This window comes from Solanum verrucosum, unplaced genomic scaffold (assembly GCF_900185275.1).
Source record: "Solanum verrucosum unplaced genomic scaffold, falcon-dt-bn FXZP01000307.1, whole genome shotgun sequence".
In the NCBI taxonomy this organism is placed as follows: domain Eukaryota; kingdom Viridiplantae; phylum Streptophyta; class Magnoliopsida; order Solanales; family Solanaceae; genus Solanum; species Solanum verrucosum.
Genome location: NW_026020264.1, coordinates 409,609 through 434,034, shown reverse-complemented (window position 1 = coordinate 434,034; position 24,426 = coordinate 409,609). Strand labels below are relative to the sequence as shown.

The 24,426-nt window shown below is 34.6% G+C and overlaps 6 protein-coding genes across 7 annotated transcripts in view; 3 read left to right on the top strand and 3 right to left on the bottom strand.

Moving 5' to 3' along the window:
- LOC125833615 (uncharacterized) overlaps positions 1–24,426 on the bottom strand; it is a 182,522-nt gene that overhangs the window by 146,241 nt on the left and 11,855 nt on the right. The gene's annotated exons all lie outside the window — the stretch shown is intronic.
- Positions 1,844–4,448, top strand: LOC125833594 (pentatricopeptide repeat-containing protein ELI1, chloroplastic). Of its 2 annotated transcripts, XM_049512751.1 has the most exons (3): positions 1,844–2,884; positions 2,966–3,757; positions 4,316–4,448. In XM_049512751.1, exons 1-2 carry the CDS (start codon positions 1,849–1,851, stop codon positions 3,721–3,723), a joined length of 1,794 nt encoding a protein of 597 aa, XP_049368708.1. In that variant the 5' UTR covers positions 1,844–1,848; the 3' UTR covers positions 3,724–3,757; positions 4,316–4,448. The 2 variants fall into 2 exon arrangements, with proteins under 2 accessions (XP_049368708.1, XP_049368707.1); XM_049512750.1 differs by having other exon boundaries at positions 1,844–3,757.
- On the top strand, positions 7,567–11,387 carry LOC125833592 (nucleolar GTP-binding protein 1-like). Its single transcript, XM_049512748.1, has 3 exons — positions 7,567–7,647; positions 8,680–10,765; positions 11,005–11,387. Exon 2 carries the CDS (start codon positions 8,715–8,717, stop codon positions 10,755–10,757), a length of 2,043 nt encoding a protein of 680 aa, XP_049368705.1. The 5' UTR covers positions 7,567–7,647; positions 8,680–8,714; the 3' UTR covers positions 10,758–10,765; positions 11,005–11,387.
- LOC125833610 (probable protein phosphatase 2C 80) lies at positions 12,883–13,845 on the top strand. Its single transcript, XM_049512770.1, has one exon. It carries the CDS (start codon positions 12,883–12,885, stop codon positions 13,843–13,845), a length of 963 nt encoding a protein of 320 aa, XP_049368727.1.
- On the bottom strand, positions 14,450–16,337 carry LOC125833606 (probable jasmonic acid carboxyl methyltransferase 2). Its single transcript, XM_049512765.1, has 4 exons — positions 16,263–16,337; positions 15,684–16,097; positions 15,341–15,586; positions 14,450–14,813 (listed from the first exon to the last, which is right to left on the bottom strand). The coding sequence occupies exons 1-4, from the start codon at positions 16,335–16,337 to the stop codon at positions 14,451–14,453; spliced, it is 1,098 nt and encodes a 365-aa protein (XP_049368722.1). The 3' UTR covers position 14,450.
- LOC125833611 (3-hydroxyisobutyryl-CoA hydrolase 1-like) lies at positions 18,464–23,921 on the bottom strand. Its single transcript, XM_049512771.1, has 14 exons — positions 23,883–23,921; positions 23,704–23,784; positions 23,453–23,521; positions 23,195–23,258; positions 22,210–22,289; positions 22,034–22,119; positions 21,814–21,890; positions 21,654–21,739; positions 21,448–21,569; positions 21,297–21,357; positions 21,090–21,188; positions 20,900–21,001; positions 18,682–18,723; positions 18,464–18,601 (listed from the first exon to the last, which is right to left on the bottom strand). The coding sequence occupies exons 1-14, from the start codon at positions 23,919–23,921 to the stop codon at positions 18,464–18,466; spliced, it is 1,146 nt and encodes a 381-aa protein (XP_049368728.1).

Below are 24,426 nucleotides of genomic sequence, written 5' to 3'. Positions count from 1 at the left end.
ACACATATATTTGATTAACTGAACTTAGTGCTCGTTTGGATTGACTTATTTTAGGTGCTTTTAAGCAGTTTTGAAGTGTTTGGGTAAAGTTTAAAAGTGCTTATAAGCACTTATTTTAAAGTCAAAATAACAAAAATAAGTCATAATTCTAACTTATGGCTTTTGGCTTATAAGTCATAAGCCAAAAGTCAATCCAAACAGGCCCTTAGATTCACCTCTGATATGCAACATGACATAACAAGTGGTATATCAACATGACATAACAAGTAATTTTAAACTCTTGTAGAAGTATGAAACTTTTAATAAAAAATTGAGAGAAGTGTTGAAAACATTTCTAAACTTGACGAGAATTTAGAGATGTATTTCACTCATGTTGCATGCCCGAAGATGTATTTAAGTTCAATTAGTCAAGTAAATGAGTGTTTTTAAGGTTGTCAATAATTCGAGTATGAAACTACTAATTCGCATGGAATTTGGAGTGTTTTCAATATTTGTCTCTTATAAAAAAGGGATAAGAGTCTGAAAAATACCCCAACTTTGGTCGAATTTGCTGTTGCGATACTAAACTTTCATGATGACCTATTACCTCCCTAGACTATTTAATACCGTATTTTTCACCCCCTGAACTATTTAATAGTGTATTTTAAAGGTATATATGTGTCCACGTGGACACATTATTATTTATAATTTTGCATTATTTTTTATATCCACGTAGACAAATATATATGTTTAAAATACGATATTAAATAGTCTAGGGAGGTAATATGTCCTCATGAAAGTTTAGTATCGCAATAACAAATTCGATCAAAATTAAGGTATTTTTCAGACCCTTATCCCTATAAAAAAAATATACTCTTTTTTTTTTGTTTATTTAAAAAAAGAAAAAGATAATTTTAAAGATTAGTAGTGCATTTCAATATCCCTAAGGAGTTGTTGGGAAGATATTTCGAAAGGGGAAGAGAATATATTACTACTACGACGTCGTTGATAGTAGCTGTTAGGCTGTTATAATCGTCTCTTTCAAGTTGCCAAGAGACTCCACACTTGAAATTCTTCCATTTTATGAACAAGGCAATTTCTTTTGCGAGGTTAAAAGGTGCAGGTACTTTGATTGCTCTCTTCAATTTGCAACCTAGGATCTCTCTGCAGAATTAAAGGTTCCATTAAAATTGTATAGGTAACTGATACTATCAGCCTTAAAAGGAAAAGTTACCTACATTAACAAGTCTTATCGGAATGCACACAGAGATTACCAAGGTGTGCTTAGTGGTCAATGCTGTGGGTTGAGCACCGTGAGGTCTGTTCAATTTCGCAACATAGACATAAAATACTAAGTGATTTCTTCTCATTTGTTATTGTTTTAGTGGATAGAGTTACCTGATAGTTGTTCCATGGAATTACGAAAGCTGGTCTGGGTACCACGGTTATCAAAAAAGTTTTCCTTTGCTTCTATTAATATTACTTGGAAGAAATTCCTTAGTGGCTGAATATTTTATGTATCGTGAACGACACACTTTAATCATTTAGGATGATCTCTCTAAACAAGCGCAAGCTTATTGCCAAATGTCAACTGGCTCCTTTGGGGGTTATAAAGCATTGACATTGATTTGTAAAACTGTAGGCAATAGTTTGAAGTTGTGTATCCAGCAATATTTGAAGGCACTAAATTTCTATATCGACCTGTCTGAAGTCTTCCTTATAACTATGTGCTTATTGTTGATGATGAAGCAGGTGCTTGACCAGATGCCTTTTGTGTTCTCCTAGTTACATTTTGATTGCTCTTGGGATCTCGGACATATTACAGTCTTGAAAGAGTTCCCAACCAAAGCTTTGGCCGTGGCTGAAATCATGTCTGGAACTTCCTTTTTCTCCAGTCCACCACTATACACTACTAGTACTAACACCAAGTACAGCCATAGCCCGTCACCAGACAGACTTAAATTCTTGATAGACAAGTCAAAAAACATCAGACAGCTTCTACAGATTCATGCATTTCTTATTCGCAATGGTTTGGAGAGTGACCCAGTCTTGAGTTTTAGGCTCCAACAATCATACTCTTCCCTTGGACACCTCCAACATTCTGTTACTGTTTTTAAGCGCACTCATAGTCCAACTGTGTTCTCTTACACAGCCATTATCCATAATCATGTGATCAATGATCTCTATGAACAAGCCTATGTCTTATATATCCAAATGCTAACACAAAATATTGAGCCTAATGCATTTACATTTTCTTCGATGCTTAAAACTTGCCCACTTGAATCAGGAAAAGCCCTTCATTGTCAAGCCCTGAAACTCGGATATGAATCTGACACATACGTTCGAACTGCTCTTGTAGATGTCTATGCAAGAGGCAGTGACATTGTGTCAGCTCGCAAACTCTTTGACACTATGCCTGAAAGGTCCTTGGTGTCTTTAACAACAATGATTACTGGATATGCAAAGAATGGGCATGTCCAAAAAGCAAGAGAGTTGTTTGATGGGATGGAAGACAGGGATGTTGTTTGTTGGAATGCCATGATTGATGGGTATGGCCAACATGGTAGACCTAGTGAAACTTTGGTTCTTTTTAGGCAGATGTTACTGTCAAAAGTGAAACCTAATGAAGTAACCGTGGTGGCTGCTCTTTCTGCATGTGCGCAAATGGGAGTACTGGAATCAGGTCGTTGGATTCATGCTTATGTGAAAAGTAACAGAATCCAAGTAAATAAACATGTAGGTACTGCTTTTATTGACATGTATAGCAAGTCTGGTAGTTTAGAGGATGCAAGAATGGTGTTTGATCAGATGAGAGATAAGGATGTCATAACATGGAATTCGATGATTGTAGGATATGCGATGCATGGATTTAGCCTTGAAGCTTTGCAGCTGTTCAATGAGATGTGTAAGTTGGGTCTCCAACCTACTGATATAACGTTTATTGGCATTTTAAGTGCTTGTGCTAATGCCGGATTGGTGTCTGAAGGGTGGACTTATTTTCAGTTAATGGAGAAGTATTTAATTGAGCCAAAGATTGAGCACTATGGTTGCATGGTGAATCTTCTTGGACGAGCTGGACAGCTAGAAAAAGCTTATGAATTTGTCAAAACTATGAAGATTGATTCCGATCCTATTTTATGGGGAACTCTACTGACTGCTTGTAGGATTCATGGGGACGTAAGGCTTGCAGAGAAAATTATGGAGTTCCTAGTCGAACAGGATCTTGCTACTTCAGGTACTTATGTTCTGCTATCCAACATATATGCTGCTGCTGGTGATTGGGATGGGGTGGCAAAGGTGAGGGCATTGATGAAAAGAAGCGGGGTTGACAAGGAACCTGGCTGTAGCTCCATTGAGGTAAACAATAAAGTGCACGAGTTCCTTGCGGGTGATATGAAGCATCCCAAAAGCAAAGAAATTTACATAATGCTGGAGGAGATGAACAAGTGGCTCGAGGCTCATGGGTACTTGCCGCAGACTGAAATAGTCTTGCATAATCTTGGGGAAGTGGAGAAGCAGCAAGCACTTGCGGTTCATAGTGAAAGGCTAGCCATTGCTTATGGACTAATTAGTACTCAGGCAGGAACTACAATCAAGATTGTCAAGAATCTACGTGTTTGTCCAGATTGCCATGCTGTCACAAAGCTCATTTCAAAAATCACAGGACGCAAAATCATTGTTAGGGACCGGAATCGCTTTCATCATTTTATAGACGGTTCATGTTCTTGTGGTGATTTCTGGTAGAACTATTTGCACATGTTAACAAGCAGGCATGCAGGTTTCCTGTAAAGCGTTCTCTTTTGCATTTTTGTAAATTTCTTTTGTTGTTTTGGTAGAAATTTCATTTTCACCTTTTTGGAAGTATTTCTGTTCGTATTTTAACATTATTGAGGTGTGGGAAAACCTTTACAATAGAAACTGAATTCAGTTTAGGCATGATAGAGGATATTTCCGTACTCGCTTATTCATTCTGTTTATTTTGATGAAAGCATCTATACGGACACAGTCTCTATATTTTGTGAATTCTGTTCAGGTTCACTTATTCTGAGTAATTTGTAGACATGTAAGTCATCCTCTCTTATCTTTGCACGGATAATCTTTCTTATGTTTCTCTTTACCACCATCTTTGTAGTAAAGGGGTTTGAGAATTTCTTATTTGAATATTGTTAGACTTGAGATTGAGTGATTCGCCTTACCTGTTTATTTGCCTCCTGCCTAAATTACTTGAGGTTGTTCCTTTTGTCTCTCCTGAATTAATTGTCATGTTCTCATCTCTTATTTACTTCTCTCATATGGATCACATATGGCTTGTTAACCTGCTGTTTATGATGCACAGAGTGTTCTATAAGCATCGCATTGCACCATGGTACCTGTCGTAGCTTGATGACATCCTCATACGGTGTCATACTCAACAGGAGCTTATACAGTTGAAACTGACTACTGTTCCAACTTCCAAAGAAAGAGCCGGAGGCGAGATTTCATCACCATCTTCCCAAAGCAATCCCAATTACAAACTAATATCTGACAGCTAAAGTTGTATTGTTCATGTGGAAACAACTCTCTACTTCCTCCCAACCTTAGTAAGAATAGTACCAAGTGCTTCAGATACCACCAATCTGTGGAAGATGCAACAACTTGTTGGGCATTGTCTGCTTCACATATATGCTGCAAAACAGGTGTGTAATACTTGCTCACTTTCTTTTTCAATCATTGAGGTTTATGTACAGAATTTTGCAGATCACTTCCATAGTCCCTTTGTCAAGAATCTGATGGTAAATCAGTTGCTATGTTTTTAGCATATTTTCCAGTGCACCAGGTTGCAAAATATGGAAGAAACAAGCGTTTCGCGTAATCAGAAAGTGACATAAAAATTAGCTCCATTTCATCTGGAAAAAGATAATCTTTTTCTCAATATTGTCTTTGCAATTTGATTCAATAGTGTTCCATTTTATAGGAGGAAAGCTACCAAATATTGATAGCTCTCAGGTAGAGCATTAGAACGGAAATATCCATTAGCTGTATTGGTGCTAGGACATCCCTGTTCCTTTGTAGGTTGAAAATGGTATTACTCACAGAAGTTGCAATGAAAGACGTTTTTTAGATCACAAATTTCAAAAGAATTTCTTTCATTTTTGAACGTTGTGCTAGTCAAATATCATCACATAAACTAAGATGGACGGAGTATTATTTAGAACTACATAATTGTCTTGTTACAAGGTCAATATTGTGGAGATTTATGTGGTCCTCCATAAATCAAATTAAAATTAGTCCAATAGTAAGTGTGTCGAGTCAGGTTAAGTTAAAAGAGAAGACCTGGTTATTTAAGGGAAATCATGTGATTTTGGTCAATTCGGACAAAATCATCCAATTGAGGGGTAAACTTTGTTAAGTTTAAGTAACGACGGGATATAATTAGTTAGATAGTATAATAAAAGATAGACTTAACTCATAAAAATCCATGTGTATTGTCACTTGCAACTCTTTGGTGAAACTTTTGGAGCTTGAATCCTTTTTTTTTTTTTTTTTTTTGTATGAATAGACTTTTTCCATTTCAAATATCAATGGAAATTTCGAATTTAAAGCTCAAACTGATAGATTAGTGTAAGCTTATCCATTTACACTCTTTGAATATGAATTTGTTTTTCTAAAAAATCTTGACTTTCGTACTTAGGTGGGACTCTGAGATCCTTTCAATGATCTATATTGCAGGAATATTTATGTAGTCCAATCAATTGTACAAAGTCTGCAATACCAACTAAATCAGGTAAAGTATATTAAAAAAAGAGAAGACTAGTAGCATGTCATATTCTCTATGGGTATAAAATTTGCAAAACAATGATAATTATGTTTAGCTTCTTCTTTTTTTAATCTATTCACTCTAGGATTGCAAATACGTCTAGGGAGAGACGAATCAAGAAAATTATCTTCTATGTACAAAATAGAAGATTTTTCAAATTGAAAAATAAAGATCTCATATAAGACATAAAAACTAATAACAAATTTATAAAGGGCTATAAAAATCGAACTTATTCTTGTCGAGGAAGTATATTCCATTTTAAGCAAATTATGCGAAATGACAAACATCTAGAGTATATTGAGTATATTATGTAATATAGCTATAATTATGATTATTTTTAATCCGTCGCTACAGTTTCACGAAATTTTACTATTCAGTTTCTTAATTGTATAAATTCAGAATTTGTATAATTCGGTTCCTGATTATATAAATCCAGAATTTGTATATGCTTATCCTAGCTATTTGATTATGATATATGAAAAGTTCACGATAAATTACCCTGTTTGTATATTGACAAGCGAAATATACAAACAGAGTCCTGGGAAATTCCAATTAGGGGTGTACATGGTTGGGTTGGTTCGGATTTTTCAAATATCAAACCAAACTATTTGTGTCGGGTTTTTGAATTTATAAACCAAACCAAACCAATAAAACTCGGGTTTTTCAACCTCAGATTTTTTCGGGTTTTTCAGATTTGCGGGTTTTTTTGGGTTTTTAGGTTATAAAGTATTCATACAAACATATAATTAACTTGTACTTCAAATATTTCTTTAGTCCTACCAAAATACAATTATCTAAGGTGTTTCTTAAGAAAATAACACAAAATATGGTATGATTAATGACACTAAAATATCCAACAAAAAAATAATAATGAAATCGGTAAAACAAATATTGCAAATTAATAAGTCATAGTGAAAATGATCATAATTTAAGAGCACTAAATCATGCTAAAATAAGTTTAATAAATATTAGTTACATGACTAAATATTAAAGGAAATTAAAATTAGATTATGTATTTTAATTGCCTAAACCTATGTAAAACTAAAGAACAATTATTTAATATTATTTTCATTCTTCGTGTTGAATTGATTTTCTTTTTGCATTAGTATTAATTTAATTTTGATTTGAGCTTTATTATAATTACCAACATTTATGGACTATAATCTTTATTGGACCATTAAGAATTTTAACTTTCTAACATGAAATAATATATTAAAAGATAAAAACTATGAAAAAGTATAAGAAGTATTTAAAATTTTTATCAAAGTAAATATTTTTACGTATAAAATAAAATTTTAAAATTATATATATAATGTCGGGTTGGTTTCTTTTAGTTGACCCAAACCAACCCAAATATAATTGGATTTTTTTTCCCAATACCAAACCAAGTCAAACCAAACCGCTAGTCGGTTTTTTTTTGGTTTGACTCAGTTTGCGGTTTGATTCGATTTTGTACTCCCCTAATTCCAATATATATAAATACAAAATTTGTATATACTTGTCATGTTTGTATATTCGCAAGAGAAATATATACAAACAAAATATATAAATCACAACCTTCATAGCAAATAGAATTATATCTATGAAATGTAATTACCAAAACTATATTTATATAGCCCTATTATATCTATGATCATTGCTATTTCTGATTTTTTTGCTCAAAAAACTATAATGGGCCGTCCCGAAATTTTGCAAAATAAACCCATCCCGTTACGAAACTTTAGAATGGGCCGACCCGAGATTTTGCGGCTTGTCCCAAGTCCATATATAATATGCTTCGTCCTCAAGTGTAAACCCTTTCAGGCCTAGGGTTTTGGTTTGTCCAAAAACCCTTCAAAGGCCATCGACTTCTCTTGCAGCCATCGATACACGTAATTTCTACTCTCTGCATCTTTAATTTTGAGTTCTTCGTAGCTTTTACATTTGTTTAGGTGATTTTTCTCTGTTCAATTAGTTTAAGATAATACTATAGATTTTTTTATCATTTCCTTTTGTCGTTGATAAACGATGGAAGAGTTGAGCTCATTTTATTCTGTTTTGCTATGATGAATTTATCTTGAAATTTTGATACTCGATTCGACGATTCGTGCTTATGTTGTGATTTTTGTTTTTGTTTCTGGGAACTTGCTATTATATTTTGACTGATTTACTTAACTTTTTAGAATTTTAAAGACTATATTGCTTTTAGAGAACCTTGTTTGGATAGGAAGTAAATTACCTTTTACTATTTCAGTTGTCTGCTTGTAACTTGAAAGGTGTTATTTTCATTTCAATCTCATGGATGTGAATGATACATCTCGGTTTAGTCAAGAGTTCCTTTTTCTTTGGTTGGATTTTGTTAGCTTCCTTGTCTTAGATTGACGCTGAAAAGGGATTCCTTTTGTTCTTTTGTTAATGCCTTTTCCTTTCGTTGTAACTGTGCGTCTACTTGATGCTCTTTTGTGAATAATTTTTTTTTTTATTAAAAAAAGAGGTCCTTTTTCTTTAAAGTTTGAATTCTTATATGAAAAACCCTCTAACAAATAGCTACATTATTGTAATTTGCAATGAATTTATGGTGGTTCTATCTGGGCAGGTTTTAGGATAGGGACTTGTATGTTGTAATATGGTATTCCCATCTGAAATGTGTGTCATAATAGTGTATCAAGGTACTAAAGGCATTTAACATAATGGACTAGTGTAGCTGTAAATTTTTTGACTTGAGGCTGAAAAAAATATCTTTCTTGATTGTGTATATTTTCATAGTATAAGGATTTGAAGGCACATTTAATAAGCTTGTCAATGGAAGATATTTTTGTAATTTGAATTGCTAAGTGTTATTTGTTTAAGAGAGATCAGTCGGTTGATGGGTTCTTTTTGTTTTTGTGCATCTACTAATGCAGTTTTTTCATTTTACTGTGCAGTCTCAATTCTATACTGCAAGTCCAGATTATAAAAGATGGTGCAGTACAATTTTAAGAAGATTACGGTGGTTCCCAATGGGAAGGACTTTGTCGATATCATTCTGTCTCGCACCCAGCGTCAAACTCCTACTGTTGTGCACAAAGGATATGCTATCTCTCGTATACGTCAATTTTACATGCGCAAAGTGAAATATACGCAGCAGAATTTCTATGACAAACTCTCCACCATTATTGATGAGTTCCCCAGGCTTGATGATATCCATCCTTTCTATGGGGATCTTCTTCATGTGCTCTACAACAAAGACCATTACAAGCTTGCCCTTGGCCAAATTAATACTGCTAGAAATTTGATTTCTAAAGTAGCAAAGGATTATGTCAAATTGTTGAAATATGGTGACTCACTCTATCGCTGCAAGTCCCTGAAAGTTGCAGCTCTTGGGCGTATGTGCACTGTTATAAAGCGCATTGGCCCAAGTTTAGCTTATTTGGAACAGATTAGGCAGCACATGGCAAGACTTCCCTCAATTGATCCCAATACTCGAACCATCTTGATTTGTGGGTATCCAAATGTTGGCAAGAGTTCATTCATCAACAAGATTACAAGAGCAGATGTGGATGTTCAACCGTATGCCTTCACTACAAAGTCCTTGTTTGTTGGTCATACTGACTACAAATATCTGAGGTATCAAGTGATCGACACTCCAGGGATCTTGGATAGGCCATTCGAGGATCGTAATATCATAGAAATGTGCAGTATTACAGCTCTAGCACATCTGAGGGCTGCTGTGTTATTTTTCCTTGATATTTCTGGTTCTTGTGGCTATAGCATTGCGCAACAGGCCGCTCTTTTTCACAGCATCAAATCACTCTTTTTGAACAAGCCGTTGATGATTGTATGCAACAAAACAGACTTGCAGCCATTAGAAGGCATTTCTGAGGAAGATAAGAAGTTAGTCGCGGAGATGAAAGATGAAGCTATGAAGACAGTGATTGGTCAAGGTGGCGAGGCAACAGATGAAGCAGGTGTGCTGTTAACTATGAGCACTTTGACTGAAGATGGCGTAATTTCAGTGAAGAATGCAGCTTGTGAGAGGTTACTGAATCAAAGGGTGGAATTGAAAATGAAATCGAAAAAGTTAAATGACTGCTTGAACCGCTTCCATGTTGCTATGCCAAAACAACGTGACCAGAAAGAGAGGCCGGCATGCATACCTGAGGCAGTGTTGGAAGCCAGAGCGAAGCAGGCTGAGGCAGATGCTGAGAAACAGAAAAGGAAGCTCGAGAGAGATTTGGAGAATGAGAATGGAGGTGCTGGTGTTTATTCTGCAAGCTTGAGGAAGCACTATCTATTAGCAAATGAAGAGTGGAAGGAAGATATAATGCCTGAAATTTTAGATGGGCACAATGTCTATGACTTTGTTGACCCTGATATCTTACAAAGGCTTGAAGAATTGGAGAGAGAAGAAGGTCTTCGTCAGGAGGAAGAAGGAGATGATGATTTTGAGATGGACGGTGCAGAGCTGACCCCTGAAGAACAAGCAGCATTAGCTGAAATCCGGAAAAAGAAAAGTTTGCTCATTCAACAGCATAGAATGAAGAAGAGCACCGCAGAGAGTCGACCCACTGTACCAAGAAAGTTTGATAAAGACAAGGAGTTTACTTCAAAAAGAATGGGAAGACAGTTATCTGCTTTGGGATTGGATCCAACTCTAGCAATCAATCGAGCCCGAAGTAAGTCAAGGGGTCGTAAGCGAGAGAGATCAGTTGAACGTGGAGACGACAATGGTAATGAAACAATGGATGTTGACGAGATTACTCCCAGCAAGAAGCAACGTAGGTCTAGATCTCTTTCCATGGCAAGATCAAGGTCGATGTCACGACCTCGAAGTGAATTTGTTCCAGGGGAGGGCTTCAAGGACAAACCCCAGAAGGAACAGGCTATAAAGTTGTTCAAGAAATCTGCTAATAAGAGGAACAAGGATGCTCGTCGGGGAGAGTCCGATAGAGTCATTCCTACTCTGAAACCAAAACATCTCTTCTCTGGAAAGAGATCAAGTGGCAAAACTGACAGGCGGTAGTCACCAAGGTATATCGTACACCCCCTTTTAAGTTCCTTCCGTGACATTTTCAATTACAGGTCTTAGAGTATGCTTTCTCTATACCGTGTTCGCCATTTCAAAAACTGTTTTGTTTTGTGTTCATAGATACTTGTATACTTTTGAGTGTTCAAAACTTCTGTTGGTGTGTTATTCGGTTCCTTTCTCATACTTGGAAGATCAGTGACTAATGTGTGCAAGTTAACAATTATTACCTTCTGTTTTCCAGATGGCATTTTCCCGTCCTGCAGGATGACCACAGAACTTTGGGTGGCGATTAGAAATACATAAAGAGAACCTTTGTTGGAATGCCAGTTCAACTCAAGCTTAATTTGGACACCTGCGCAGTTGAATTTGTCGTCTCTGTTAAGCAATTTTGGAACTTACCTTGCATTTTTATTTTAAGTTGTATTTTTCCTATTGTTTTTGAACTTCAAATTGTGGAAGAAATTTAGTTTTTCTTAATCAAAGATATGAGGAACAAGCCAAGACTGCAACCTGTTGCAGTTTTGTAATGGCAATGCAAAACTACAGATGGAAGTATTTAAATTTGTGTTTGAAATGCTGCTGAGTTTGCTACCGTTTATTTTATCGTCTTAAAGTTATTATTGTGTTTTTTCCATCCAATTATGCATTTTTATTTTACTACTTTAATTTATGTTGGTAACTTTGAGAGCTCTCTGTTTCTGCCCAAAAGACGCAGCAGAGATAAAATTGATCAGCCTCTGGCATCATACAAAAAAAGAAAAGAAAAAAGAAGCTTAACATTAGAGATTTCGCCACCAAATCAACAATTGTTAACAGATTCTCCATTGGATATCAGAAAAGGCACAGGTTAGCAAAGGCCGTACATTGACAATCTAAAAAGAAGAAAACAATTTAGGTAAAGGTCAATGTAGCCAACTGATTCCTTTTAGTTAATGTAGTATTATGTCATGTTTAAGATAATAAGATTAAAAAATAATTTTTTATTCTATGTAGTTCAAGATCATAAAATTTAATGATTTCCTTTATTTTTTAAAAATAATATTGCTAAGTCAAATCTAGACAAACAATTTGAAAAGATTAATAAATTTCTTAACATGTATGCCAGACCCTAGAAAGTCACTTGGAAGATTTGAGGCGTTTCTCACCTAAGGATACCATGCATTAGATTTTTAATTTTACGTATAAGCTTATTTTAATATGATATTAAAGTGGATGACAATTAGTAGACAAAGTGAAGAAAATATTGTCATCATACTTTCATGTAAAATTATTCACTTTTATTGATATTTGTTTGCGAAAGAAATCTTACACCTATATAAAATAATATTTTCTTTCATGTATGAAAAAGAAGGGTGACAAAGCGTTTGGGATATATACTATTAATCATATATTTAGATATAGTATTTATGATAGAATATATTGTTTATTTAGTTTTAATAAAAATTCTAATAGATCCTATACCAATAAATGATTTGTAATTTATTATGGTAAAAATACAATTATTTCCATAGTAAGAAGTCTAGTAATTAAGTGTTTATATTTAATTAGAATTCAAAATCCTATTTGGGATAAGTAGGGATTTTTCTAACCCTAGAAATCCATCAAAGTATTGAGAGAGTTTAGATGTAAACTTGGGATTACGATAGAAGACCACAAACTGTTGTCTTTTGTCTAACTTGTGGCTTCGGTTGAAGATCTGTCTAACTTATGAATATGAATTCACTTCAAGGTGTTCGCTCATGCTGCAAGAGGTAATTCTTTAATTATATTTCAGCAAGTTTATGTATTCTAGCATAAACGTATTGATTATCTATTATTCTTTAATTATATTTCAGCAAATTTATGTGTTTAAGCATAAACGTATTGATTATTTGTTATTCCGGCAACCAATATGATTCTCAATAAAAAATTTATTACCTAGTAAAAAGTTACCAAATATTTGGGTCTAAAAATACAGAAAACGAAAAAAATAAATAAGTTTTCCTATTTCTACTTAGACTCGGTTTCTGCTTCTACATGAATTCGGTTTCCAAATAAATCTTCTTTTTATATAATACCCAGAGACTCCATGTTAAACCCTTAATCTTTCTTCTCTAGGGTTTTCTCATCGTTGCTTCAAATGGCGATCGATATTGTTCCTCCGAAGAGACGCCGACTCACGGATGAATCGGAATTTGACGTCATCACCGGCGAAGATGACGAACAACTCCAAATCTTGCTATGCTCGGAGGAATTGACACCGGCATACGACTATATGGATGAAGATATTAAGCCCATTCAGACATTCATCTCTGAAGAAGTTGATAGTAGAGACGTTGGGGTCACCGGAATGACGATCATGGTTGCTGGGTCTTCTTACATTCCGAAATTGAACGCAGAAAAGCCATTAGGTGAAGACGCAAGCTTTATTTGTCTTAACAAACAGGTGATCGGTGTTGCTGATGGTGTTGGTGGGTGGGCGAAAAAGGGTATCGATTCAGGTGTGTATTCAAGGGAATTGATGAAAAACGCTGAATTGGCAATTCAGAAGCAGAGTAGTATTACTACTATTGATTTGATGAAAGTTCTTAATGAAGCTTTTTCGAATACAAAGGCGAAGGGTTCTTCTACTGCTTGTATTCTGTCTCTTTCCGATGACACATTGCACGCTGTTAACGTCGGAGATAGTGGGTTTGTAGTAATAAGAGAGGGGATAATTGTGTATAAATCGAAAGTTCAGCAATCAAGGTTCAATTGTCCTTTTCAATTGGGGAATGGGAGTACTTCTGATGATCCGAGTGTAGCTGAGAAAATCAGTGTTCCAGTGATAGCAGGGGATGTGATCGTGTTGGGAACAGATGGATTGTTTGATAATGTACATGATTTCGAGTTAGAAGCAATTGTGAATTCAGGGGTGGAGTCATGGGAATCAGATGTGCCTGAGACATTGGCATGGAGGATTGCGCAGTATGCATTGGACAATGCCAAGAACACAGAGGTCTACACGCCTTTTACGAGAGAGTGTTTTAAAGATGGTGTTGTACGTAATGGTGGAAAGTATGATGATATTACTGTCATTGTCGCGAATATTTGGCCTTTGTAGTGCTCTCTGGCTTTTGATGTCTGATCTAACTTACTTGGAGAGAAATTAGAGTTAAAACAATTTTTTTCGTAATAGTTGTAAATAATTGTTCTTCATAGGTTTGATGTTAGCTGAGGAACAATCTTTATATGTAGTTTGATTCGATTTGTTTCTCCATCTTCTTCTCTCGTCTTCAATCTCTTCTGCTTTTTCAAGATATGAACTTTGTAATATACGATTAACAAGATAACAGGAAATTGTATTCCAATATCTTAGTGCTTCTGATAGAACAATGGAATCGATTTGAAAAATAGTGTTGGTGAAGTCATTACCAGGGAGATCATTGAGAAAAGCTTGAATCTTTGTACAATCTTTGTGACATTCGATTACTGTGAAAAAGGTGTTTAGTCCTGAAGATCAAATCAAAGAGGAACAACCCATTGAATAAACTGCAATTTATTGAATAAAAATAAAGTATCACTCCTTCAAAGATATTGAAATACAATTTCCTGAAATTATTCAATAACAATAATTTATCACTCCCTCAAAGATATTGGAATAATGTCTACAAGGAGTGTGGTACTTAACTATATTGTTAAGTGCAACATCTTGTTGTTCTTTCTCTGTCATTTCTTTCTTAAAGATATGACAATGTTGGAGAACTTACCCTTTTGAACCAACAAATGACAAGTCAAATGGTAGGCATATCTTTCAAACAAATAATCAACAACGGGATCTCCGAATTGGAAATGGCTAACAAGCATTTGTTCTAAAACAGCTCTCATGCTTCTTGCTATATTTTTACCACTGCTATATGCATCGAAACAAATATCATCAGCGTTGTCACTCTCATCCCAGTTCACTTTGAAAAACTTTATGGTATCAACATCAAATGAGCCTTCCATTTGAACAATTTTTTCAACTTCATCCTTGTATGGTGCATAAAAAGGAAAATGAAAGGAGTCTAATTTTGCCTGTTCAATAAGTCCCTGCAGGCCATATCAAGTAAACATGAACATAGATTTAACAAAGGATTTAGTTTAATACACTGTAAGTCATTTAACACTATTAGTGCAATTTAAGTCTCTATAATAGCTTGTCGCTCCCTGCAGAGCTTCGACAGAGTTTTTTTTTTCTCATTCGTACTCCAAGAATTCTAAAGGACTTTTATTTCATATTGCACCGGGCTGGAAAAGATTGGACTATTCCCTATCAAGACAACATAAACTCTTCAACACACATAATGGAAGCTTAGCGCACCACACTACCTCTTGTAGTAGTAAATCATTTCCTCTATTTTCTAGGTTACCAATTCATGACTGATATAATTTGTTAGATTTTTTGCGAAAATTGTAAGTATAACCAAGATTCAGGACTAATATAGTTTGTTACTTATAGTAACCTTCTAAACGACCAATACTGTAAGAAATTCTTTTTGCATTGTAAGTGTACTAAAGTTAAACTCTAACGAATTACTAGAAGAAAGCAAGAAGTTAGCAGAGGCGAAGTAGTGGACCTCATGTATTAAATCAATGAATGAGTTTGATAGAAGATCCAGATGAGCAGAGTGACTTCCATAGGGATCAGGAATGCTCCTTCCCATAAATGTTAAAACCATGTGTCCACCAGTTACTATTTCCTCGGAGCGTACTTGCAAAAACCTTGAGAAATCCTTGTCAAATTGCTTCATGTAGGCTTCAAATACTTGAGGAGGACTTGTCCTTGTAATGTAAATGTTGTTGTTCTCAATCTTTTCAGGAGCCTACATGTTTAGTGTATCTTAGCACAAAAAGATTCCTCTTTGTAATATATATGATTTAACAAGATAACTAACTAGAGATAGTATGATTCATTGATACCTGAGAGAGCCAATGTAGACTATAAGATGAGTGAACCAAGTGCAACCTTTTGCTAGGAAATAGCCGCTCATAAAAGGTACCTGGAACGCCTGATACAAAACAATTTGCTCCATCTATTGCTTCTTTGAGATTCCGATAGAAGGATGGAATCGATTTGAAAATAGTGTTGAAGTCATTATCAGGGAGATCATTGAGATAAGCTTGAAACTCTGGCATTTTGCAACTCTTTTCGTCGCATAAAACTTGTACAATCTTTATGATATTTGATAGTGTGAATAGTGTGTTTGGTCCTGAAGAGCAACCCAAGTCTGCCATATTGAAACATGACGACTTGGGAAAGCCACCAGTAATATTATTGAACATCTTCTTGATGGCATCTTCTAATACAGGTTTTGCCTTTTCTATAACCTTTCTCTGGAAATTAGAAACATGAATTGAGTATTGATTACTTAGTTCATATAACAACAACAACAGAAACACTAATTACGCGTCAATTTCAAGCAAGTTTGATTGGACGGAATGTGTAAGCAAGCTCAAACAAGTGGAGTTTGATTAGCATAAAAGAGAATTCATACGTACCTGAAGAGTGGAGCAGCTGGCATAACTGCATTCTCCATTGCCTGCATTCATATGCAGAAGCTTGCCCCTTGCCATTATTTCTGCCACACTCCTAGCTGCCTTTTTTATATCCCATTGTATGTCTTCTTATATATAAATACTATTGAGGAATGATCCATAATTAATGCTCTTGTTGTCTTTGTACGTTATAATATACTATTTCTTTCGTTTCAATTTATTTGTCTTATCTTAATTTTTAGTCAATTTCAAAAGAAATGTATATATCTCTGGAACTTAGGAAACATTTATTGAATTGATTCAAAATATCTATAGAAATAACAGATAAATATTTTTTATTGGGAAATTCCAATGAAAAATTGTGCTTAATTTTTTAATATTAAGCAAGCTCAAACAGGCGGAGTTTTGACTAGCAATTAGTAATAGAGAATTCAGATCTGAAGAGTGGAGTTTCCTGGCACAACTGTATTCTCCATTCCCTGCCTTCACATGCATAAGTTTGAGCCTTGCCATCAGTGGTGGAGCCAAAAAATTTAATAAGGGGGTTCAAAATCTGAAAAGTAAACACACAAACTAGTGGAAGGGGGTTCGACATCTATTATACATACCTAAACAACAATTTTAACCATGTATAAATAATAATATTTTTCGCCGAGGGGGTTCGGATGAACCCCTCATGCTGCCTCCGCCCCTGCTTGCCATTATTTCTTAAAAAAACGATTTTAAAACTTAGAAGCTATTTCAATTAAGGCAAATGTGCTAATTAAAAGAAATAATATATTTTTTATGATTAACTTAATTAATAATATACACGTGAGAATACACACAAATGCCAATCAGAGAGTTCATACTTTGGTGTAAATTGATTTTTGGTTAAAACTAAAGTCAATCAATTTAGTAGATTCTTTAATTATTTAAACGGATCAAATCAAATATTATTGATTTTAAAAAACATCAAATAAAATTAATCCCAAAAAAGAATAGATTTATTTATTTAATTTAATTTGATTTGATTTTTTATTTGAATAGATCTCTTTTTATAGATATAAACACCTCTTTCTCTAAATTTATAATATATATTTTTCCGATTTCGATTTGGTCAATTTTGCCGGTTGGTTGGATTTTTACGGGTGTTTTTTTATTCTTCTAGATAATCAAAATAAATGATCATCAAACTCGACCTACATCTTATTATTGATGTATTAGCATTGGAATGAAATTAAGCAAATATTGAGAAAAAAATTAATATTAATGATATATTAATCAAATTGATAAAAATTATTGTACAAGATTTTCCTTCGTAATATATATGATCTAACGGAGGTTTTTTTTTTTTAAAAAAGCAATCACTCAGGCTTTCACTTCCTGTTGCAAGAACTCTTCACTTTTAATACCACACTAGTGTCGACACGATGTGGGTATGAGAAGGGATCCGCACCAGATCATTCAATTTTGGGTACTTTGATCAAAATGACGAAGAAATTTTGGACAAGTAAAAACAAAGGTAAAGTGAAATTAAAGAAAATGCAATATCTTGTATATTGAAATTTCTAGTTGGTCCTTTTCCTTTTTATCTCCGTTTGATATTCTCCTCTTGATCAATATTTTCTTCTCAGAATACCTTGTAAGTTTTCCATTCAATGTCTCATATTTAGGCATATTTTATAACTCAAATTTTATCTATTTGAATTACTTTTAGCTGAACCCCTGCAGGCTGCAACCATATCTGTACCCCAAATCTTAGAATTTAGATCATAAATGATCCGACCTCCATATCTGCACTTGTATCGAACACTCACACATTATTAGACCACATTTTTGTTAATCCATGATCTGAGTATGACAATGTGGAGCTTTTAAATATTTTCGTTAATCCATGAACAAGATCTATATAGTCGGATCTAGATTGGAAAAGAAGGAAGCTCTCAAGTCATAATAACCTCAGAAAATTTTCATACACAAGCTGATGTTGATCACAACATCTATACTGGTAGATTTCAAAAAAAGGCAAGATTGTAATTAAGATATGCTGCTTGTGTTTCAACACAAGATGCAAGACTAATCACAACTCACAAGTTCTCACATTGCAATAAATTAACATCACCTTAAACATAATCTCTCTGAATACAGAAACTCATCGCAAAGTAGTATTATTTTTATTACTGTAGTGATCAGAGGGCAACAAGCTGTAGAGTATTGCAACTTTAAAGCTTGGCAATTGCATATGGAGGCAAGTTTGATCTTGGAGGCAGCTTTAAGTCTTCCCAATCTTCATCGTCTATCTTGGAGAAGTAACGGTCAACATCATCATCTCTAATTAGTTCCAATCTGGAGGGCTCCCACTGAAAACATGTGAAGAGATTAGCACAAGCTTTCGATATCTAAGTTCAGGTTTATTCATGATCAAATGAACGTAACACACCTTAGGATTTCTATCCTTGTCAATGAGTATGGCTCTGCATCCCTGCAGTAAAAGTCAAGTTGTCATGAGTTTTTGTTGGGAAAATGCGGACAAACACAAAAATATATATGGTAAAAGTAATGAAAATAAAATGGAAAAATAATGACACCAAGAATTTTACGTGGAAACCCTTCTAAATAAGGGGAAAACCACGGGCCAAGAGGAGCAACTGATATCACTATAGTAAGGAATTTTACACTGTATAGTCACGAATACAATACTTAAAGTGACTACTACACACTCAAAAGGAATAACACTCTTTTGATTTCCACCTTACTAAAATATCGCTCACACTCTATTTTTCTTCACATATAGTCTATGGAAACCTCACAGCTCTCTAAATATTTTACTCTCTCTGTGAATTGGTGTATTTAGGAATGAGCAAAGGGCTCTCTATTTATAGAAGAAATTTGCAACTGCAAATTTCAACACCATACATAATATGTCAAAGTTGTGCCACCGAAAACATTTTTAATTGCTGTGTTTTTCAACATTTGCTGCTATTGCAATTTGCCAACAATTGACAATTGCATGTAGCAATTGTTGAAGTAAAAAATGGAATAGTGGGACTGGACCCCACAAATCTCCCCCTCCAGTCCCATTCACTGGAAGGAGGTATCTTTATATTCTTTAGAGGGAGCACATACCCACAAGTTCTTTGCATAACTCGAACTTGTCTTTCGGTATCGTCTTAGTCAGCATATCTGTAGGATTTTCACTTGTGTGGATCTTTTTGACGTGAAATGATTCACTCTCCACTTCCTCACGAATCCAATGATATCTGACATCGATGTGTTTTGTTCTTGCATGGTACATGGAGTTCTTGCTCAAGTCTATTGCACTTTGACTATCACAATGGACAACATACTCCATCTGTTGCAATTCAAGTTCTTGAAGAAATCGCTTTAGCCATATCATCTCCTTGCCGGCTTTAGTAGCCGCAATATACTCAGCTTCAGTTGTAGATAGTGCAACACACTTCTGTAACTTCGACTGCCATGATATAGCTCCCCTTGAAAAAGTAAACAAATATCCAATAGTGGATTTTCTGTTATCAAGGTCACTTGCCATATCAGCATCTGTATAGCCCTTCAAGATTGGATCTGCTTCTCCAAAACACAAGCATTCATCTGAGCTTCCTCTAAGATACCTGAGTATCCACTTCACAGCTTCCCAATGCTTTTTTCCCAGATTGTCGAGGAATCTGCTAACAACACCAACTGCGTGAGCAATATCAGGTCTAATGCATACCATTGCATACATTAGACTTCCGACAACAGAGGAATATGGAACTTTGGCCATTCTCTCTTTTTCATCTCTAGCTGTAGGACACATCTTCTTGCTCAACTTCATATGACCAGCAAAAGGTGTACTGACAGGATTAGCATTTTTCATATTGAAGCGCTCTAGTACACGTTCAATGTACTTCTTCTGTGACAAATAAATCTTCCTTTCATCTTTGAGACGAGTAATTCTCATGCCCAAAATTTGCTTGGCATGACCCAAGTGTTTCATAGCAAAAGACTTATGCAACTCTTTCTTCAACTCGTTAATCTTGGAAGTATTCTTGCCCACAATCAACATATCATTCACATACAACAAGAGGATGATAAAATCATTGTCAGAAAATTTTTGTACAAATACACAGTGATCTGAAGAAGTCTTCTTATAGCCTTGCTCCCCCATAACAGATTCAAATTTCTTGTACCACTGTCTAGGAGCTTGCTTTAGGCCATAAAGACTCTTTTTGAGTTTGCACACAAAATTTTCTTTACCTTCTACTTTGAAGCCCTCAGGTTGTTCCATATAAATTTCTTCTTCTAGGTCACCGTGAAGGAAAGCCGTCTTCACATCCATCTGCTCAATCTCTAAATTAAGACTAGCAGCCAAACCCAGAACTGTACGAATCGAGGACATTTTCACAACAGGAGAAAATATCTCGTCAAAGTCAATACCCTTTCTTTGACCAAATCCCTTAACACCATACATAATATGTTAAAGTTGTGCCACCGAAAGCATTTTTAATTGCTGTGTTTTTCAACATTTGTTGCTATTGCAATTTGCCAACAATTGACAATTGCATGCAACAATTATTGAAGTAAAAAATGGAATAGTGGGACTGGACCCCACAGTTTTGTAATGCAGTAAAATGGATGGCTGAAAGATTAACATATTCTACCTCGACAAAATCCTTGCTAAAGTCTCCCTTCAACACATGACAAAGCATCCTATACTCTCGAATAAGGCAACTACCTACATCTTGCAGCCTTCCTTCTCTTATCTGGAACGGAAAAAATGAAACTAATATGAACATTAAACCACTCTCCAATGAAAATGTTGGCCAAATTAAGCAGTAGTGATTGACTTACTGATCTCAAGTAAACTTTAAGACTTATTGGGGATGCTTTCTTCAGCGATTGTATGGTTGAAGAGATCCAGTCATCCTTGTTGTTCAAAGCCTCATTTTCCTGTTGATAATTCATGTTTCCAAGTTCACATAAAGTATTCTGATAACTTATTTTACAAAGTAATTTCACCGCAGAAATTAAAAGAACGCATCCATCTCTCAAACTTACAAGAGAAGATATGATTTCTTCTATTGTTCTTTGAGAGAAACATTGATCAATAATCTTCATCCTACATACATAAAATTGCAGAACTTGAAACAGGTGTACTGTTGATATTTATATACTAATAAGAAAGAGCACAAATATTGAATGAACTCACTTGTGACAAGGACTTTCTGCTTTCAAATTTGGTATGGTAGAGAAGCGACTAATGATGACAGAAATAATGTTTGCATCACTCGTATTGACTTTAGCTAATTCTTGTTTTAAAAATGGCAGTTTCTGTGAACAGAAGGAAAATCAAAGAGTCTTACATTGACCTACAAAGAAATTCGAAATGTTCTGGATATTTTTAAGGCATCATACCTCCGAGGGTACAAAATGAGTTGCTAGACCAACATTAAGCATTTCAGCACCATCCAACCTAGCACCAGTAAGACCAGCATATTCCCCTGCCAAAGTAGATAAGGAAACTATATATATATCTAGCAGTACATTTTTCTATAAATCCAAACAGTGGAATTACCGAAGAATCCTGGTAGCCTCGAATAAAAGTGAGATGCACCAGGAACGATTCCCAAAGCTGTTTCAGGCATAGCCAAACCTACAGAAGAATATATGGACATGAAGTTTCTGATACATAGCAAACACCAACCAAGTATTACTGCCAAAGGAAAAATATATTCTCAACCAACTAAAGCTCTTGATGATTGAAGAATTGAATGTATTACTCAAGGAGATGCAATACCGTCTTCTCTGTTGCAACTCGAAATCTACCATGTACAGAAACAACAAGTCCACCTCCCATCACTATTCCATTAAGGATGAAAACCTTTAAGGGGAAGTCCAAATAAGATTAACGAATATATTCCTCAGATAATTGTATCACAAAAATATAAATTATACATAACCTAAAGTTAACCTGGGGTTTACTATATGTTGCCATCATATAGTTAAGGGTGAATAGTTCACGGATAAAATCAGTGGACAGTTTCCAGTTACCTGAAAGCATAAGTAAGAAAAAATTGTAACTGACCAGTTTTTTTATCCTTAAGCTATATGCACTTAAATTACTAAATTGTTGAAAATTTTGGGAAAATCATCTGGATAGAGCATACTTGAGTGGCGCATACATTATCAAAGGTCATAGTCTCAGACTTACTTATAAGTCATAAGCATCAAATAAGACACAAAGAAAACAGATCGAATATGTGCATCCAAGCGAGCATTATGGCTTTCTTAGAACAATTGTTATTGGACTAGATCTCCCATAACTCCTGTCTATGATACTGACCAGTTGTTACGTTCCTGTGATATGGATCAAGTTATGGAACACTGCAGGATGAAATCAAATGTTTTCTTCCAATGGTCTATGTTGTTGGTTCATTGAGCGAGAACCTACAATATCTTGAGTTTAAGTACTCAAAAGGCATAATACGACTCGGCATAATACATAAATATTCTCTTTAACCTGGCTTCAACTGACATCTATGTCCTCCAACTTTAGGCGTGCACAAGTAGACACATAAATTTGTATAAATTAAAGTTGAACAAGTAGACACACCCATCCTACATGGCCAACACTCTGCCCCATACAACATAGCCGGTCAAACCACCACAGCGTAGAACCTATGGTGTATATTTAACACTATATCCCATACAACATAGCAGGTCAAACCACTACACCATAGAACCTATGGTGTATATTTGAACTGTGAAATGACTTTGAAACTTATGGGAGCTTCTTCAGATAAGCATTTAGAGGTGTGTCACATATTTTTGGATGTCTAAACTTAAACATGGATGGAAGCAATTTTTCAACTTCATGGATCCAGTTAAAAATATCATCTATAAATACTAAAGATTAATATGTTTACAAGCTATAACCAATTTAGCTGACTACCTACCCTGGTGAACTTTATGAGCAAGAAATGTAACATCACCACCAGCACAGAAAGCCCTTCCATTTCCCTGGAAATAGTGAAACAAGAAAAAGAGTAACATGTTGAAATGTGCAACCCAAAGCTTGGGAAAGAGAAAAAAAATCCTAGTATATATATATATATATATATTGATATCTAAGTTGCACGTACTCTTCACTTTCACTTAAGAGAAATCAAATCACATATTGATGCATTACTTAACACAGATGAGGATCCTCCTACCTTCAATATTATCATCTTCACCTTTGAATTTCCTTCACTGACATGGAAAAGTTCCAACAACCGATATATCTGAATAAACAAAAATTTAAGATATTTGAATAGACGTAAAGGAGTCCATCTCCATTGCAACATATAACACTTTATACAATAATCTTTCTATACTTAGGAATATGACAGAAAATAACAAAGTCAATCAAAAATAAAAACTTAGGAATATTAAAGGAAGCAGTAAATATTATATGTTGCCATACCATTTGAAAAGTAAGTGCATTCAACTGCTTAGGCCTATTTAATATAAATGTTCTAATATTTGCTCCTTCCTCCACCAAAATCTGTCAAACAAAAATAAAAAAGATCATACTTATTTATTAATTATTTCCTATTAAAAGGTTGCAATTTGGAGAAAAAGAAAAAAAGAAAAGGATTGCACCTCATCAATTCCACCATTGTTAGAAGAGGTTTGAGTCATGGTGCTTCTTTGGTTTAACTAAGACTAGCCTAGATCATCATATTTAACTAACAAAAATCATTTTCACATAAAAAATTAATAAAAACTTAAAAGAAGTCCATTCTAATTTCTATTAGTAACTACAGAAACAATATATAAATATACTTTAAAAAATCATTAAGATGTCAAAATAATTTTATATTTGTCATCTTAGCCAATTTGTAAGTATTTCACATACTAAATTATGTTATTAGTGTTCCTTTGATGTTTGCTAATCATGAATATTTTTTTTCAAGAAAATGATCCAATTATGTTACTTTAGAACTTTAACAATTATGAATACTTATTATTAATAAAGAAAAGATATAATTAAAGTATTACTACATTAATTTAACTGTGTCCAAAAAAATATGATACACATTAAATTTCTTTAATCAAATTATAATTTTCATATCTTGATATATAAAATTGGAGGAGGAATTTGTCCCTCTTAATAATTTATTAGTTTAAACAGGGAAATAAAATA